Source organism: Pristis pectinata, chromosome 5 (genome assembly GCF_009764475.1).
Source record: "Pristis pectinata isolate sPriPec2 chromosome 5, sPriPec2.1.pri, whole genome shotgun sequence".
Lineage (NCBI taxonomy): Eukaryota > Metazoa > Chordata > Chondrichthyes > Rhinopristiformes > Pristidae > Pristis > Pristis pectinata.
In genome coordinates this window covers 45431892-45449035 of record NC_067409.1, presented here as the reverse complement: position 1 = coordinate 45449035, position 17144 = coordinate 45431892, and the positions used below count along the sequence as shown (strand labels likewise).

Sequence of the window (17144 nt, the reverse complement as noted above, 5' to 3'; positions counted from 1 at the left end):
TGACTGATAAGAGGTTGGTTAAAGCAAGGTACAGTCTCCCCAGACACAATATGTCAAATAAGAACACAAGTAGGAGCAGGAGTTGGCCATCTGGCCCGTTAAGCCTGCTCCACCATTCAATAAAATCATGGCTGATCTGACCGTTAACTCTGATCCACCTACCTGCCTTTTCCCCATAACTCTTAATCCCCCTACTATGCAAGCATCTAACTGTGTCTTAAATATATTTATTGAGGTAGCCTCCACTGCTTCCCTGGGCAGAGAATTCCACAGATTCATTCCTTGCTGGGAAAAGCAGTTTCTCTTCATCTGTCCTAAATCTACTCCCCCGAATCTTGAGGCTATGTCCCCCTAGTTCTAGTCTTAGCTACCAGTGGAAACAACCTTCCTGCCTATCTTATCTATCCTTTTCATTCTTCTGAATTTCAGCAAGTGTAGTCCCAGGTGACTCGACCTCTCCTCAAAGGCTAACCCCCACATCTCCAGAATCAACTTGGTGAACCTCCTGTGCACCACCCCCAAAGTCAGTATATTTTTCCTCAAGTAAGGAGATCAGAACTGCATGCAGTACTCCAGGTGTGCTCTCAGCAATACTCTGTACGGTTGCAGCATAACCTCCCTGCTCTTAAATTCAATCCCTCTAGCAATGAAAGCCAACATTCCATTTGCCTTCTTGATAACCCATTGAACCTGGAAACAAACCTTTTGCAATTCGTGCACAAGCACTCCCAAGTCCCTCTGCAAAACAGCATGCTGCAATCTCCTTAATAACTTCTCTGAGCAATCATATTCTCAGAAAAATAAACAAGCGTAGGACATCCACATTTCCCCTTTAGTCCCAGGAGGTTCTCTCCTTTACATTAAAGAGATTTGAAGGAGTTCTACCTCAACTGCATGTTAACAACTACAGAGCATAAAACCACATAAAGAGAGAAACTAGTCTGAGGGGGGGAGACAATACAGCAATCCAAATGTGCTCCAATAAGACTTCCTTATTGATCCAATTAAACCACTAACCCCTATAATAAATCAAGTGTTGCTAGCCAATATCTCAAGCTGATCATAATACAAGTAGTCACACCAAGGTAATTGGCCAGAATATTTCATTCTACTCGTCCATTTTGTTGACTTAGTGTTTTTATTTCACAATATATATTAAAAAAAATCACATTAAATGACAATTATAGCCTCTTAAAGTACTTAATGCCAGATTTTCAATTATCACAACTTGCACTATGTGAACAGATGTCATATTCCTGCAGTCAATCTTCAAGATTTAAAATTCAGCAACTGACTGGTGCAGAATGGTTCAACTACAAAACCACACAGACCATGATATCTAATTGCACAAGTCTTTTTTTAAAAAAAGATCCTTTCAACAAGAAAATCAAATTCACTACTTAAGTATTGCACACATTTCTGAAAGTATTACCCCATTCAGAAAGCTATAAGGGTCACAAAACTCACTAAATTTTATTATGCCACTTCCTATGATAATTCATGATAAACAAATGATGATACAGTCAATTATACAACATCTTAAATGGCAAAAGCTCAAAATATTATCCATTAATCAATTCATACTAAAGTGTTACAAAATGGAAAAGTAATGAAAGCAGGAAAAGCCAGTAGTGTAAGAGGTAACAAAAAAAGGAACAAACATCAAGAATAAGCAAATATGTTAAATTTGTATTTGTAGATATTTTTGTAGAAATTTTAAAAAATTACATCTTTAAATATATTAAAAGGAAGCAAAATTGTACATATATCCAATCATATGACCTATATTGAGCTTTTAAATGTATACAAAGTATGTTAATTTTTATATTTAAGAAAAATATTGCCAAAAAGTTAATGTTATTCTATTATTCAGATACAACCTCAATTTTGTCAATTAATAGTAGTACAAATAAATTGAACTTAATAAGCAGCATGTTAAGTTCTCATTGCCAATCAATTTCCAGCATTTGGCAGCTTACTTCCCACAACTTCTTTGCGGTTTCATCATCACAGGCAGCCGATGAACAGGCAGCACGATCACAATCACTGGATTAAAAAAATTGAAAAAGCAACACATTGAAATCCTGATATGCATGAAATAGAACAGTTTTAATTTAATTCTTTCCTTCTAATAACCCTCCTGTAATCCTCTTACTGAACAGCAGCAGTATTAGGGTACCAACTGCCAACCTTACATCGATGGCAATCCTGAACAGGTCCAAACCACATACATTTCATCCAGCATGTATATACAGTGTACTTTCTACATGTGGAACTTCACAACCAAACTTTCATCTTGTCCATCACTGCATGGCAACATGTCAGATACCAAAGTACCATGTGAAGAAATTTTGCTAACCAGATTAAGATGAACTTTCCACCAGTGACAACCACATTCACCTAAAAGCTTTAGTACTCAATGAGCATGCTGGTCTGTCCAATTAGGTTTTACTTTCTCTTTTACAAAATAAAATCAAATGAATAAATTCATAGCAGGTGCAAATTTTAATGCAGGTTCACCCAATTTTATTAGACAATCTTCCCTGATCAGGTACTGGGGAAAACAAATATTTGAACCATTTTAGACGATGTACACCCAGTCCCCTCAAACAATAGTATTAGTCAAGATAAACTGAAAAAACATTGACAAGTTTTTTGATCCAGACGAGATAGAGTCTCTATATACTAATCACCAAGACTGTCTACTTTTATCTCTTAATACATTTTTATTAAAATCAATTTGATTTTGCCAATATCTAGATTAAGTTTACCACCTTTCATTTAACTCCAACTTATCAAAAACTCGGTTGTATATAACCTACTCCATACACTCATCACTTCTGACTGGAATTCTCTAACATATTTTTTTTAAATCCTTGTCATCTTTAAATCCCTTCACAGCCTTATCAACTCTTTTTATATATATATATATATATATATATATATATATACACACACACACAAAAATCAGCTTCAGCACTGCAATTCCTCCTAGGTCCTTTGATCCAATGATTCAAGTGATATGACCTCAAAGCCCAATTTGTTCTATCATTCCAGAGTCCTAGGCAACCTCATCCTCCTTGGTAAAACTGGTAAATTAGTTTATTATTGTTATGTACTGAGGTACAGTGAAAAACTTGATCTGTCTGAATGGTATGCAAGACAATTCATCACAACAGTGCATTGAGGTAGTACAAGGCAAAACTCTTAACAGAATGCAGAATAAAGTGTTACAGCTACAGTGAAAGTGCAGCGCAGGTAGACAATAAGGTGCAGTCGTAACAAGGTAGATTGTGAGGTCAAGACTCCATTTTATTATACCACGGAACCATTCAATAGTCTTATAACAACAGGATAGAAGCTGTCCTTGAGCATGGTGATATGTGCTTTCAGGCTTTTGTATCTTCTACCCAATGGGAGAGGGGAGAAGAGAGAACATCTAGGGTGGGTGGGGTCTTTGATTATGCTGGCTGCTTTACCAAGGCAGAATCTTGGTAAGTATAGAGAGAGTTCATGGAGGGTAGGTTGGTTTCCATGATGTGCTGAGCTGTTTCCACAACTCTTTGCAGTCATGGGCAGAGCAGTTGCCATACCAATCATGCATTGGTAAGGCAACTGCTCTGCAGTTGCATCCAGATAGGATGCTTTCTATGGTGCATCGATAAAAATTGGTGAAGGTCAAAGGGTACATGACAAAACTTCTTCAGCCTCCTGAGGAAGTAGAGGCACTAGTGAGCTTTCTTGGCTGTGGCATCAATGTGGTTGGACAAGGACAGGCCATTAGTGATGTCCACTCCTAGGAACTTGAAGCTCTCAAGCTCACAGTTGACGTAAACAGGAGCATGTTCGTCAGCTCCCCCCGCCCCCCCTTCCTGAAGTTGATGACTAGCTCTTGTTTTGTTGACATTGTGGGAAAGGTTGTTGTCATGACACCACGCCACAAGGCTCTCTTTCCTGTAATCTGACTCATCGTTATTTGAGATACAGCCTAGTACAGTGGTATCAGTGGTATCATCTGCAAACTTGTAGATAGAGTTAGATCAGAATCTGGCCATGCAGTCATGAGTGTACAGGGATTAGAGTAGGGGGCTGAGGATGCAGCCTTGTTGGGAACCAGTGTTGAGAATAATCATGGAGGTGTTGCTGCCCATCCTTAGTGACTGCAGTCTGTTGGTCAGGAAGTCAAAGATCCAGTTGCAAAGGGAGGCTAAAACCTTTGGTCCTGTCACTTTTTTTCCCCTCCCTCCCCCAAACCCCACCCCCCCCCCCATGAAAATTCAGAGGTAACTAAAATCTTCATGCAATTCATCAATTGAACACATTTTAAATAGTGTTTTTTTTTGCTTTTGCTGCATCACTATTTACTTTCCGCATTTACCTGAAATATTGCCCCGTTTCTTTTTCCAGTCCTGGAGCTACAGCACAATAATTTGTAGTTTCGGCACCACTTGCTGGAGATTTGGTAAAGGGTCGTAGCAATGACAGCCCAAACCGGGTTATAGGGTTCAAGTGTCTGGCTAATTCAGTTCTGACCACGCCTGGATGCAAAGCAAAGACTGACACACTTGTCCCTATTAGAGAAAGTGAAATAAGTGCACATAATACTCCCTTGATTGCTATTATATATTGGTTTTAATACATTTTCATTTGCCTTGAAAGTGTAAAATTAGTTTTAAAATTGTGAACTAGAATGGAGTTGTACCAACTCTACAAGCCTGATAAAAGGGTATTTCACTCTGCAGGTCTATGCTGGTATTCATGGACCCTTTAAGCCTCCTTCTGCCCCTCTTCAGATAACTATTAGCATATTGGTCTATCCTTTATTCCATCTAGTTTCTCAAATGGTGTCTATCGAATTTGTCTCAACTACTTCTTGTGATAGCACATTACTTTTTTTTTGAAAAGAACAACATTGGGGTATAAATGATTTTCCCCAAATTCCCATTTATTAATTATTTTGCATTTACTACTCCCAGATTCAGAGTTCCCAGCAAATGGAAAAATCTTTGCGTCTACTCCATCAAAAACACTATTGGGCTCCCTCAGTTCTATTTTTAAGGAACTATAGAATATGCAATGTTTCTTTGCAAGCTTAACCTCTCAGTTTTGATATCATCCTGGCATTTACTTTCTGCATCTTCTCCAATATAACTACTGTTTTTATAACTGAGGCAGGAATTGTGTGCAGTATTGATCCAAGGATCACCATAAATTTAACATGATTTTTCTTTCACATTTCTATCCCTCAGAAATAAACTCCAATATTTGAACAGTCTTTATTCTTAAGGCCTTGTGAACTTGGATTGCTCCCCAGCAATTTGTGTAACTACACCTTTAGATTTCTTTGCACCTCCATCCTGTTTAGACTACCACATAAGCAGTTTGTGACTTTCATCAGCTCACATGCATCTGTATTGAAAAATTCTGCCTAATTAAACACCCACTTCCCACCTTTAGCCTGTCTAAACAGTTACTTTACATTCAGTTTTGTGACAGTCTTATGCATTCTGCTCCTTTTCTGATAACTACACATGTTCAAACTTTAGTCACGTCAACTGTGAAGAATTTCAACAAAGGCCTTTAGAAATACAAATATGTTGCAGCTACTGTCAATTGTTTCTCTCTCCACAGATGCTACCTGGCCTGCTGAACAGTGTGAACATTTTCTCTTCTTATTTCAAATTACCTACATCTCCTTCAATGGCATTAACCTTACCTAACCTTTGACTTCAATATGGCAGGACAAACAAGAAATTTTTATAAAGCAGTTGTTGTCCACATTGTTTCAACACATTATAAGAGACAATATCTTATATTTCCTCATAACAGTACATTAATTCTCAGCTTCCATGTTCCAGATTCATTTCATTAACCCTAGTGTATGTAGTTCTGTTGTAGCATAATAGTTCTGTTCCTCAGAAACCTTGCATTATAGAAAATCATGTTATGGCAGAACAGGCTGTAGTTCTTTTCAAAGCACATATTTAACCAGGTTTTCCTCATCACACTATAACCATTTCAGCCTGCATAATGCAAATAGTGCTCCCTAATCCATCAATTGTGTTTTTACCAATGTGCATTATGGAAACACATGTTATAGCAGGACTACCTGTATCCACTTTAGAAATTGTGGCTCAGATTTTGCTTTTTTTTTTCCCCGCTGTTAGTTCCACATGTATTTGCATGCAAACATAATGCTCACATTACCCAATGCGTTTCATTATTGCAAAATTCAGCTATTTCTTACTGATCACAATAAACTTAGCTTTACCTTCAAGTTTTCTAGCCAATTCCCTTGTAAATAAAATATTGGCTAGTTTGCTCTGTGCATAGGCTTTCATTGGACTGTAGTTCTTCTCACTATTCAAGTCATCAAACTGAATTTTTCCCATTTTATGTGCCGCAGAAGAGACATTTATGATTCGAGCAGGACTAGATCGTTTTATCAAGTCAATTAGCAAATAGGTTAGCAAAAAGTGACCTGAAAAAAAAGACAAACATTTTCACTATTTTTAAAAAAGATTGGCAAGCTGAAATGTGAGCTCTTCATGCCATTGGGAGCTTACAAGTTTGTTCTTCATTCCCCTCTCCAAATGTACAATCATTCTTCAAGTTTTGTACTCTAAGATGACACTATTTTTTTTTTTAAATGTAATTATTTCTCTCCACCCCCTTCTAACTCCCCAGTCAGAGGAGCAGCTGTATGACTGGAATTGTTTCAACTTCCCCACAGAAATGAAAACTCAATTTTTCACAAGTTATTCAAAATTTATCAAATACAAAATAAAACTGGAATAAATTTACACCCCTTAAGTGAGAAGGTAGGTAAAATCATCAATAAATATTTTACCTTACATCAAGAATACTATAATACTTATAACTGCAAATTTAAAATGATTCGTTTTATGAAGATTTGTAAAGAGACAATTACAAAGAAACAAAATATTGCAGAAAAAGAATAGATTTTCTATAGTTAAACTCACCTAAGTGATTGACTCCAAATTGTAACTCAAAGCCATCTTCTGTTTTCAAATAAGGACACATCATTACCCCAGCATTATTGATCAGAATGTTAACCTGCTGTTGTTCTGAGGGGGAAATACAAAGAAAGTCTTATAAATTACTGTAATATTTTGCATACCATCATTAATCTGATCAATGCAATAGAAAATTTCTCAATACTCTCCTTAAAATTGTTAACCTTTTAAGAAGAAAGGATTACCCATGTAGCAAACGTTTGAACCAACATTCAGGAATATGTACAACATCAAATTATAAATTTCTAAATTAATGGTCAGCTCTTTTATATCAATACATAATTAATACACAAAAAGACAAATCTACTTGGTCCAAAGTGTGCTTTGAAAAATCATTCTTACATGTCTTAGAGGGTTACCTGTTGTGTGACAAGCTCTTCTAAATAAGCATATTTCAAGCCAGAATTGTCATATAATGGGCAATATTATAAATACTAAATACTTTAGGACAGTGGTAAAGTGACAGGGCTAGCAATCAAACATCTGGGCCATTGATACTGAATCCCACCATGGCAACTGGAGAATTTAAAATAATTAAAAATCTGGAATTAGTAATTAGGACCATGAACCTAACAGATTGTTTCACTGATGTCCTTTGGTGAAATAGATCTGCCAGCCCTATCTGATCTGCCCTGTATGTGATGCCAGGCCCACCTACGTGTTTGACTCTTAACTGCCTCCTCATTTTAAGGGCAATTTATTTATTGTCCAGCCAAGGGACAGCTTAACAAAAAAAACAACACTGCTACCGAATTGATTACCCTGAAAATGGAATATTAACTGAAACAAAGCAATTGTTTTTCCAACAGTGCTGGTAATACAGAGGCAAACTTGAAATTGTTTTTTCTGATGGGTCAGTAGAAACAGGAATAGCTGCTCCAAGCCTGCCTCGACTGGGCTAACAACTCACCTCTCAGCTGTGGACACCAACCTCCCCACATTCTTGACTGTATTCAACCAACCCTCAGGCTATATTAAAAGATGGAGATCTAGTGCTTGTGCTGCTGCTCCCATGCTAGGCTATCAGGCAGGAGTCTGCAATAAATAATTATTAAAATGAGGCCCTGCCTCCAAGATCCAGGCATGTGTATATCCCCTCTAGCTGTTCGTAACCTCACCCTCACAGACACTGACATCAACAATTCCATGAAGACGTCACTAACTATTCAATTTTTTTAATTGAGTGTTTCTGACCCCAGGGGGGTTGGGGGGTGGCGGAAGAAAGAGCAGAGTAGGGAGCATTTTCACATGAACCAAACACAAAATAGAAACATTGCAGCTGTTAACAAAGAAAAGAACTGTGTACCGTTATTGATCTGCTCTGCAAACTCTCGAACAGACTTGGTATTGGCCAAATTCAATTTCTTCACTACTATATTAGAATTTCCAGATTCCTCTATTATTTCTTTAGCTGCAGCATCTCCTTTTTCTGTGTCCCTGCATGCCAGAATAATTTGGGCTCCTATGGACACAAAAACAAATAAGTGTAAAAGTGAGAACAGAATAAACAAATGCTCATGGAATACAAAACTGTCATTCCTGTCCCTCTTAGAGCCATGTTTCAACAACAGCTAAAGTATCACATTTCCCTGTATTTGTGTCTTCAGTTTATATGCCTTATTCATATACTCCTTGTGTTTAAATATATCCATTAAACAGTCGATACCTTATTTTCTAATTTTTGCTTATCTGCTTTTGAAAAAAAAATCACTAATATTCTGTCTTCTATTTCCAGTCTGCTTTTTCCCTTTCTGAATCAATACACAGATGCTACCCCCTGCCAATCTAGTTTAAACTGTTCCCAACAATACCAGCAAACTTGCCTATGAGTATGTTGGTCCCAGTCCCAATGAGGTGCAATCCACCTGGCCTGTACAGGACTTACCTTCCCCAAACAACTAAAGCTTTTCTTCTGTGACCTTATAAATAATTCTCTTTTACACATGCCCCTACACCACTATGCAAAAAAATTAATCCTCTCATTATTTTAGTCATTATCCTGCATGAAGGAGTGATTTATAGTTGCCAATTAACCAAATACAAGTCCTTGGGACATGGGAGAAAACTGCTGCACCCAAAGAAAAACCATGAAATCCCAGAGAGAACACACAAACTCTGTACAGACAACATCCAAGGTCAGGTTTGGACTCAGGAACTGTGAACCAACAGCATTAACTGCCATGCCACTGTGCCATTCATAGTACTTCTAGAACAAGAATTACTTTCCAGTGTAGGACTAGCAGACTGATATTGATCAAACACTCCTATTAAAACAAGGAGTTCTCAATTTTTACTCACAAGCAAATAAAGGGAGATAAACACAACAATCAATAATGGCTTATTTGGTGCAACTTAATGCAAACTAAGACCATAATAATAAATTGAGACTTACAAGCAAGCAATTCTAACTTTTATATATCAAAATGAAAAGATATGATAAAGATAAGATTTCTTTATTAACCACATATACATCGAAACACACAGTGAAATGCATCTTTGTATAGAATGTTCTGGGGGCAGCCCGCAAGTGTTACCACATTTTCGGCACCAACATAGCATGCCCACAACTCCTAACCCATATGTCTTTAGAATGTGGGAGGAAACCGGAGCACCCAGAGGAAACCCATGCAGTCACAGGGAGAACATACAAACTCCTTACAGACAGCAGCTGGAATTGAACCCGGGTCATTGGTGCTGTAAGAGTTATACTAACTGCTACGCTACCATGCTGCCCCTGTAACTACAGGAAAAATCAAGCCAGACAAGACTAGTTTAAGCAACTTGAAACACAAATAAACAACAAAATTCACTAATCAATTAACCTAGGCAGTAGCGAATTACTGAGAGTACAGACACAGGGTGGAACCAGTGTCAATATGGCTCAAGGTTATAGTCAGTTCTGATCGATTTGTACTTGTCAATTATTCTCATCACTTAAAAATCAATTTCTGTAACTATGAATGCCACACTTATGCTAAACCAAATATCTTTTTTGGCTGAAATTCATCTAATCTGTGGACTTTTACAAATGTACTCAGCATTTATTCAAAATATTTTCTCATTGTTCACACCTTTTCATTTGATGTATGAATTGAACTACAGCCCCACTCACCCAAGAATCTAAGCTTTTTTTTTAAAAAATCAATGACGCATGATCTGGAACAAAAATTTAGACTGGAAGCAAAGTTTAATTTACACTTGCAAATATTTGTTCTTGGAACTTGTTATTCATTGGTGTCCTTGTAAACCAGTTAAGGCAGCAAATGGTAGGCTCACCATCAATGCAAGGTTTTGAGCAATAGAATGTCATATAACAATTATACAGGGGCTTGGTGAAATCACACCTACAATATTGTGTGGAGGTTGATCCCTTAACTTAAAAAAAATATAGTTGTCATGGGGGGATTGCAACAAAGGTTCACCAGACTAACTCCTAGGATGACAGGATCATTGCAGAAGGAAAAATTGGTTCAATGAGCCTGTGTTCATGACAGTATAGGAAAATAAGATAATATATTTATTAGTCACATTTACATCGAAACACACTGTAAAATGCATCTTTTCACATTACTGGGAATGTGCTGGGGGCAGCCCGCAAGTGTCACCACTCTTCCAGCACCAACGTACCCTGCTCACAACTCCTAACCTGTACATTTTTGGAATGTGGAAAGAAACCAGAGCACCAAGAGGAAACCCACACAGACATACGAGGAGAAAATGAGAAGGATCTCATTGAAACTGGGTGCACGGAGGATGTTTCCCCTGGCTGAGAGTTCTAGAATGCTAATTAGTCTCATGATACCGTTCAAGACACGCAGGACTATGATAAGAATGAATTTCTTCACTCAGAGGATGGTGAACGTCTAATTCTCTGTCACAGAAAGTGACGGAGGCCAAGACACTGAAATATTTAAGGAGATAAATAAATTTCTAGACATAAAAAGATGTCATAGATATGGCGGGGGGGGGGGGGGGGGGGGGGGGGCAAGACAGAAAGAGCAGGAACATAATATTGAGACAGAATTCGCCATGGTCATACTGAACGTCAGAGGTTTTGAACATTTTGCACATTAGTATTAAGTACCTCTTAGGTCAGAAAACAGATTACGGTGAAGCATTCCGTTTCAACCAATCACTGGCAGTGGGTCTACTCATTCCAAGTCTTGAAACATTGTTTGAGACTTGTACTTTGTGCAAATTTGTTATTTTTCTTTCCTGCTCCCCCAACACCTCCTTCCCCACCCAGTCTAATAAGCTTCTCACTACAATATTTGTCTCATACCATTTTATTCATGTAATGCATTTGAAACCGAAAATCTTTACCATTGATAAAGTTTCTACTTAATTTAATCTAAGAAAACAAGTCATATAACCATTACACCAGTGAATTTCAAGGCACTTAAATTATTGCACCTCTCTTTGCCAGGTCTCTTGCAGTCTCTTTGCCAATTCCAGTGTTCGCACCAGTTATTATTACAGTCTTTCCATCCAGCCTAGCAGTTGTCCATTCATCGCTGGCTCTGTTGATGAGGAAAAAATAAAATTATGGTAAAGTGGTAATTAACACTGATTTTCCCAAAAAGTTTTTCCCCCTTGCCCTATTTCATGGCTTAGCTCAATAAATGTTTATTCACTTTAGAAGTTTTCCTGCATCACTTTTGAATCTTACTTACACACATAAAATTTATATTGTCAGTAGACTTGCAATACATCCATTCCCTTCACCCACTATATTGATATAGATTGGAAACAGCCAAGTCCTGGCACTCATCCTTGTGGCAACCCAGTAGAAAATGGCTGCCAACCAAAAGTGACCCATTAACTTCCACATTTTCATCAGAAAACAAAAAGGGCATTTTTTTTCCCCCCCATTTGTTGATTTGCATTTGGAGACAGGAACATGAATGCCAACATTAACCTTGGTCAGCTCCAGTCTTGGGAATTATAAGAGACAAATGGGACCTGTTTGAGCTTGTTATTTTTCCACTGAACGTACAGTCCTGAAGCCTGTGATTTAACCGAAGTCTCCAAATAGTTTGTCCTCTTAATTCATTTGCACAATAATACCACAGAATTTTTGACTGTAAGTATACTGTCAAAGTAGGGCAACTTTTACTTAACTGCTTTGTACCGAATCAGGAACTGGTAAAGCAAGATACTGCAGCAGCTGAAAATTGAAAATATAAAAGTAAAACAAAATGTTGAAAATACTCAGCAGATCAAGAAGCATATGTAGAGAGAGAAACAGATGCTGAAATTCCTCATTCGTCAGGTGCATTCAATTCTAATGTTAAGGGGTTAAGCAGATCTGAGGATAATCTTGAATTTGACTCTAATAACTATGATTTCATGCAGTTTTTAATGTTAAGAAATTAACCCACCTTCATATTTTTGGTAGAAGCCTTTCACATTGTTTTGGAATTAGCATGTTCATATATGCCTTTGGAAAAAAATCCCTTAAGTGCAGTAAGATAATCTATACAAGTGTGAGGTATTGCACTTTTGGTGGTCAAATGCAAGGAGAAAGTATGCAGTTAATGGCAGGACCCTTAACAGCATTGATGCACAGAGGGATTTTGTGGTGCAAATCTATAGCTCCCTGAAAGAGGCAACACAAGTAGATATGGTGGTAACAAAGGCATACTTGCCTTCATCAGTCAGGGTGCCAAGTATAAAAGTCAGTATAAATCATGATGCAGCTGTGTAAAACTTTGGTTAGGACACATTTGGGAATATTGTGTGCACTTCTGGTCACCGCATTACAGGAAGGATGTGGTGGCTTTGGAGAGGGTGCAGAAGAGGTTCACCAGGATCTTGCCTGGATTAGAGAGTATTAGCTACAAGGGGAAGTTGGACAAACTTGGATTGTTTATTCTGGCAAGTCTGAGGGGGTGACCTGATAGAAGTGTATTAAATTATGGAGAGGCATAGACAGAGTAGATAGTCTTTTTCCCCAGGGTGGAAATGTCAAATACTAGAGGGCATAGCTTCAAGGTAAAAAGGGGAAAGCTTTAATAGGAGATTTACGAGGTAAGTGGGTTTTGTTTTTGTACATACAGAGATGGTGCCCAGAACACACTGCCAGGGGAAGTGGCGAAAGCAGATAAGAAAGCAATTTTTAAGATGCATTTAGACAAACATGGACAGGCAGGGAATGGAGGGATACAGACCATGTGCAGACAGATGGGATTAGTTTACATTGGCATCATGGTCAGCACAGACATCATGGGCTGAAGGGCCTGTTCCTGTGCTGTACTGTTCCAGGTTCTAAATAGATTTGGAATAAAATAAATTCTTCAGTCCAGTTATTTAATCCAATTCATGATCACTTTCTGCATTAAAAATGTTATGAAAATCCTAATCAAGCCAATAAACTTGCTTTAATGTAGCAGTTTTTTTTAAAAAGAAACTTATTTTTAATTCTCTGCTTCTGAGGACCATAACTGCTTGGTTGATAGATTTATCCTACGGCGAGACTGATTAATTTTTGGGTATTGAGGGTCTGAAGGGTTATGGGGATTAAAGCAAGAAAACAGTTGATACAAAGGTTCAGTCATAATCTTTACTGAATGATGGAGCAAGTTCAAGGGACATTGTGACTATCCTACTTGGATACTACATTGCAGCAAAATGGGTAGTGGGTAACCTTACTTTGCTTTTCCACCAACTTTAATGAGATTCCACTCGAAAGATGCTGTTCCTTTCAAATCTCCCTGGTCCATTCTATGCCCACAAACCACTCCTCTTCTCAGGGAACTTTCCTATGCAACCCCAGGAGATGCAAACCCTACTCTTCAACCTGCTCCTTCTATCATCAAGGGACTCAGAGTCCTTCCAGATGAAGCTTTGATTCACTTACACATCATCCAATCTAGTGTGTTGCATTTAGTCCTCACTCTATCATCTCCTCTACACTGGAGGAGCCAAAAGCAGATCAGGTGACAACTTTGTGGAGCACCTCTATTCAGTCCACAGGGGGCAACCCCACACTTCCAAGTTCTCATCACTAATTCGCCATCCAATGGCCTCCTGCATTATTCCAACAAGGCCCAACAAGCCTGAGGAACAGCATCTCATCTTCCACTTAGGGACACTGCAGTTTCCAGGACTTGATAATGAATTCAAAAATTCAGCTATTTTTATATTTGTATCAGAACTAGCTAGCTCTGTTGCAAGTTATCCAACTGTAATCTTAACCCAGTTTTTTCTCCCCACAAACGCTGCCTGATTTGCTGGACATTTCTGGCATTCTCCTTTTGGTCTCAAGTCTCAGCAACAGTTCTGACCTGCATTCACAGCTTTTACATGTCCCTTTGTTTGTTTTCTCTCACCTCCAAATCTATGCAGCCATCTGGTTGATAAACAGCAAAACTCCTTTATCCATCCCAGCAACTTAAAACAAACTTGCATTCTCACTTTCCCCATTTCTGATGTGCTTAAACTTGAAACATTAATTTACTCTCTCTCAACAAATGTTCCCTGACTTGCTGCGTGTTTCCAACATTTTCTGTTTTTATTTCAGATTTCCAGCATCTGCAGTTCTTTGGTTTTCAGTTGTTTTTAAAAGAAGCAGATTCACTCCTTCACCAGTCACCGAGATTTAAAGAGTAGGATACAGATTTTTGGGTTGCATGGAAAAGATTACTAATATACTTACATAAGAAAAGATAATTGTTAAAAATCTTCACAATGTTTGCATGTTCGCATTAAATAATGTAGGCAAACCTAATCTTTTTTTAAAAACATATAGTCATAGAGTAATACAGCAAGGAAACAGTTGAATATTTTGAAAGGAATTTAATCTAACATGCTGTAGGAAGGGTACAGTAGAGAAAAAACTAAAATAATTCAAATTCCCTCTCCCAGAGAGTAGAAATTAAGGTGGTTAGCAAGGAAAAAGTAAATACATTCATTTGAACATCACAACAGCCTCAAGACTGAAGTCCACCAAAATTTTTAACCACGTAAAGGCTCTTGGCTCGCCTACCAGAGGATGTGGAGACTGGCTTGATGAAAGTGACCAGGAGCTAATTAAAGTCACAGAAGATCTACAACATGGGTGGAGGCCATTTTGGCCTATCCCATCTGTGTCGGTCAAAAAAAAGCTACTCATTCTCTTCCATTACTAATCAAAAAGCAAAACTCTGCAGATGCTGGAAATCCAAAATAAAAACAGTAAATGCAGGAAATACTCAGCCAACTCCTGTGGAGGTAGAAACAGAGTTAACATTTCAGGTTGACAACCTTTCCAGTGAAATTTCTACACAAAGATCATCAACGTGAAATGCTAACTCATTTCTCTCTCCACATATGCCGAGTCATTTCTAGGTTTCTCCTCAAATGACTCATCAATTGCTACCAAGCTCCTTTGAATTGCAATGCAGGAGGCACGACAGACAGGATTTTCACTGTGTGATAAATCCAAGAAAAATATTGAGAGCAACACTTCACAAAAATCTTCAATTCTGTCAACCAAGGGATTAGGATTAGGAAGAATCCTCAAATTTGGGTGTCCTCAGTGTTTTTAAGGGAAGCAAGATTCACGATAGAGGCATTTAAAAGGATCTTAGATAGGCACATGAATGTGCGGGCAGAAGGGATTAGTTTAATTAGGCATTTAATTACTAGTTTAACTAGTTTGGCTAGTTCCTGTGCTGTTCTATTCAACTAGCTCTGGTGGGTGGGCCATATATCCCACATTCTTCACATTGTAGCAGCCACCCAAACTATTATTATTCTCTGAGCTCCAACAATGTAATATGTTTCAAGGATATTGTCAAAGCTTCCTTGAAACAATATATTGTCCTCAAATCACTCAAAGGAAACCCTGGCATCAGACCACTCAAAATGGGGTAGGAGTACCCAGGAGGTCATTGAGCACTTCAGCCTCTATGGTGCAACATAAGCAGGCCTCATTCAAACCAGAGTGCACAACATCCCAAACAACCCTTTCCCCTGTGGACCACACACAAGACTCATCAGCTACCCAAGGACAGGAGCAGAAGCAAATCATCCTCACCCCTAAACTGCTGCCTAAAGAGAAGAAAAAGAAAACAATTTAGAGACCAGCTTGGGTTTTGTTTGAGACAAAATGAACAGACAGAAAAATCCTGGCTTCAAATCTCAGCCTAAAGATCACATCTCCAGCAACACCTAGCACACTGAAGTTCTAATTTTGGTCCAGGTGAAGGGTCTCGGCCCAAAACATTGATTGTCCATATCCCTCCACAGATGCTGCCTGACCCACTGAGTTCCTCCAGCAGTTTGGTATTTTTTTTGCTCCAGATTGCAGCATCCGCAGCCTCTTGTGTCGCATAGCGCCAATCTAGATTTCTCTCGAGTGAAGTAAACTCTCCACAGGTCAGGCAGTGTTAATCTTTCAGGTCAGAGACCATGGTTTGAACCAAACAAACTGCCGAGTTAGAGGTAAAAGTACTACCGCTAAGCCTGTCCAAAGTCAGAAAACAGATGACAGCAATATTCATTTTCACAAAAAACTTTCAGCGTGCAAATAAAAACTGACGAGAAAGTAAGAGACACTGAAAATACAGAGCTAATTTGGCAAGTTATTCCTCAAATTCAAAAGTATTGCTAGCCTGACAAACAAGTTGGCGAGATTGTTGCTTTGTATCGGTTCCAACACTCTATGCCACTCCAGGAATGCAGGGCACAAACTCCCGTTTACCTATCGTCATCCATGTTGGCAGAGCGTCTCCTCCGTGCTCTGCTTCTGGTGGGCTTGTTGTGAAAGTGTTCACAACCTAGCCCCTTACCCCCTGCGTCACGGAAGCCGGAGAAGCGGTTACACACAACATCCCCACAGTCGGCCAATCACATTTTCACAGCAAGGCGGCTCCCGGAGCTTTACATAATGGTTCCCCAATGGAAAGCGATCAGGCCGGTTACACTCACTTCGTGCAGTTTGGTTGGTCAGATTTCTGTTGCGTTTTGCCGCAGCTTGTATTTTTTTAGTTAAATCGTGTTTCATTCATTGGTCGCTGGTGTTTATCAGTGTTCAGAGACAGGCACAAAAAGCTGGCAGTTACTGACCTCATGGCCAGTTACAAACCAGCTTTTATGACAGAACGAACCGCGCTGTTGTCACAG

General features: G+C 38.6%; 1 protein-coding gene across 1 annotated transcript; it reads right to left on the bottom strand.

Annotated features, from left to right (window-relative positions):
• Nucleotides 1-1115: 1115 nt before the first annotated feature.
• On the bottom strand, nt 1116-16875 carry LOC127570560 (retinol dehydrogenase 12-like). Its single transcript, XM_052016225.1, has 7 exons — nt 16723-16875; nt 11451-11557; nt 8344-8499; nt 6984-7088; nt 6272-6481; nt 4379-4571; nt 1116-2046 (listed from the first exon to the last, which is right to left on the bottom strand). Exons 1-7 carry the CDS (start codon nt 16734-16736, stop codon nt 1944-1946), a joined length of 888 nt encoding a protein of 295 aa, XP_051872185.1. The 5' UTR covers nt 16737-16875; the 3' UTR covers nt 1116-1943.
• Between the last annotated feature and the right edge of the window lie 269 nt (nt 16876-17144).

Coding starts and splice junctions, on each gene's coding strand:
- LOC127570560 (XM_052016225.1), bottom strand. Junction 6,482..6,983: donor ATTTGGAGTCAATCACTTAG/GTGAGTTTAACT, acceptor CTTTTTTTTCAG/GTCACTTTTTGCTAACCTAT. Junction 4,572..6,271: donor ATTGGCTAGAAAACTTGAAG/GTAAAGCTAAGT, acceptor TTTCTCTAATAG/GGACAAGTGTGTCAGTCTTT.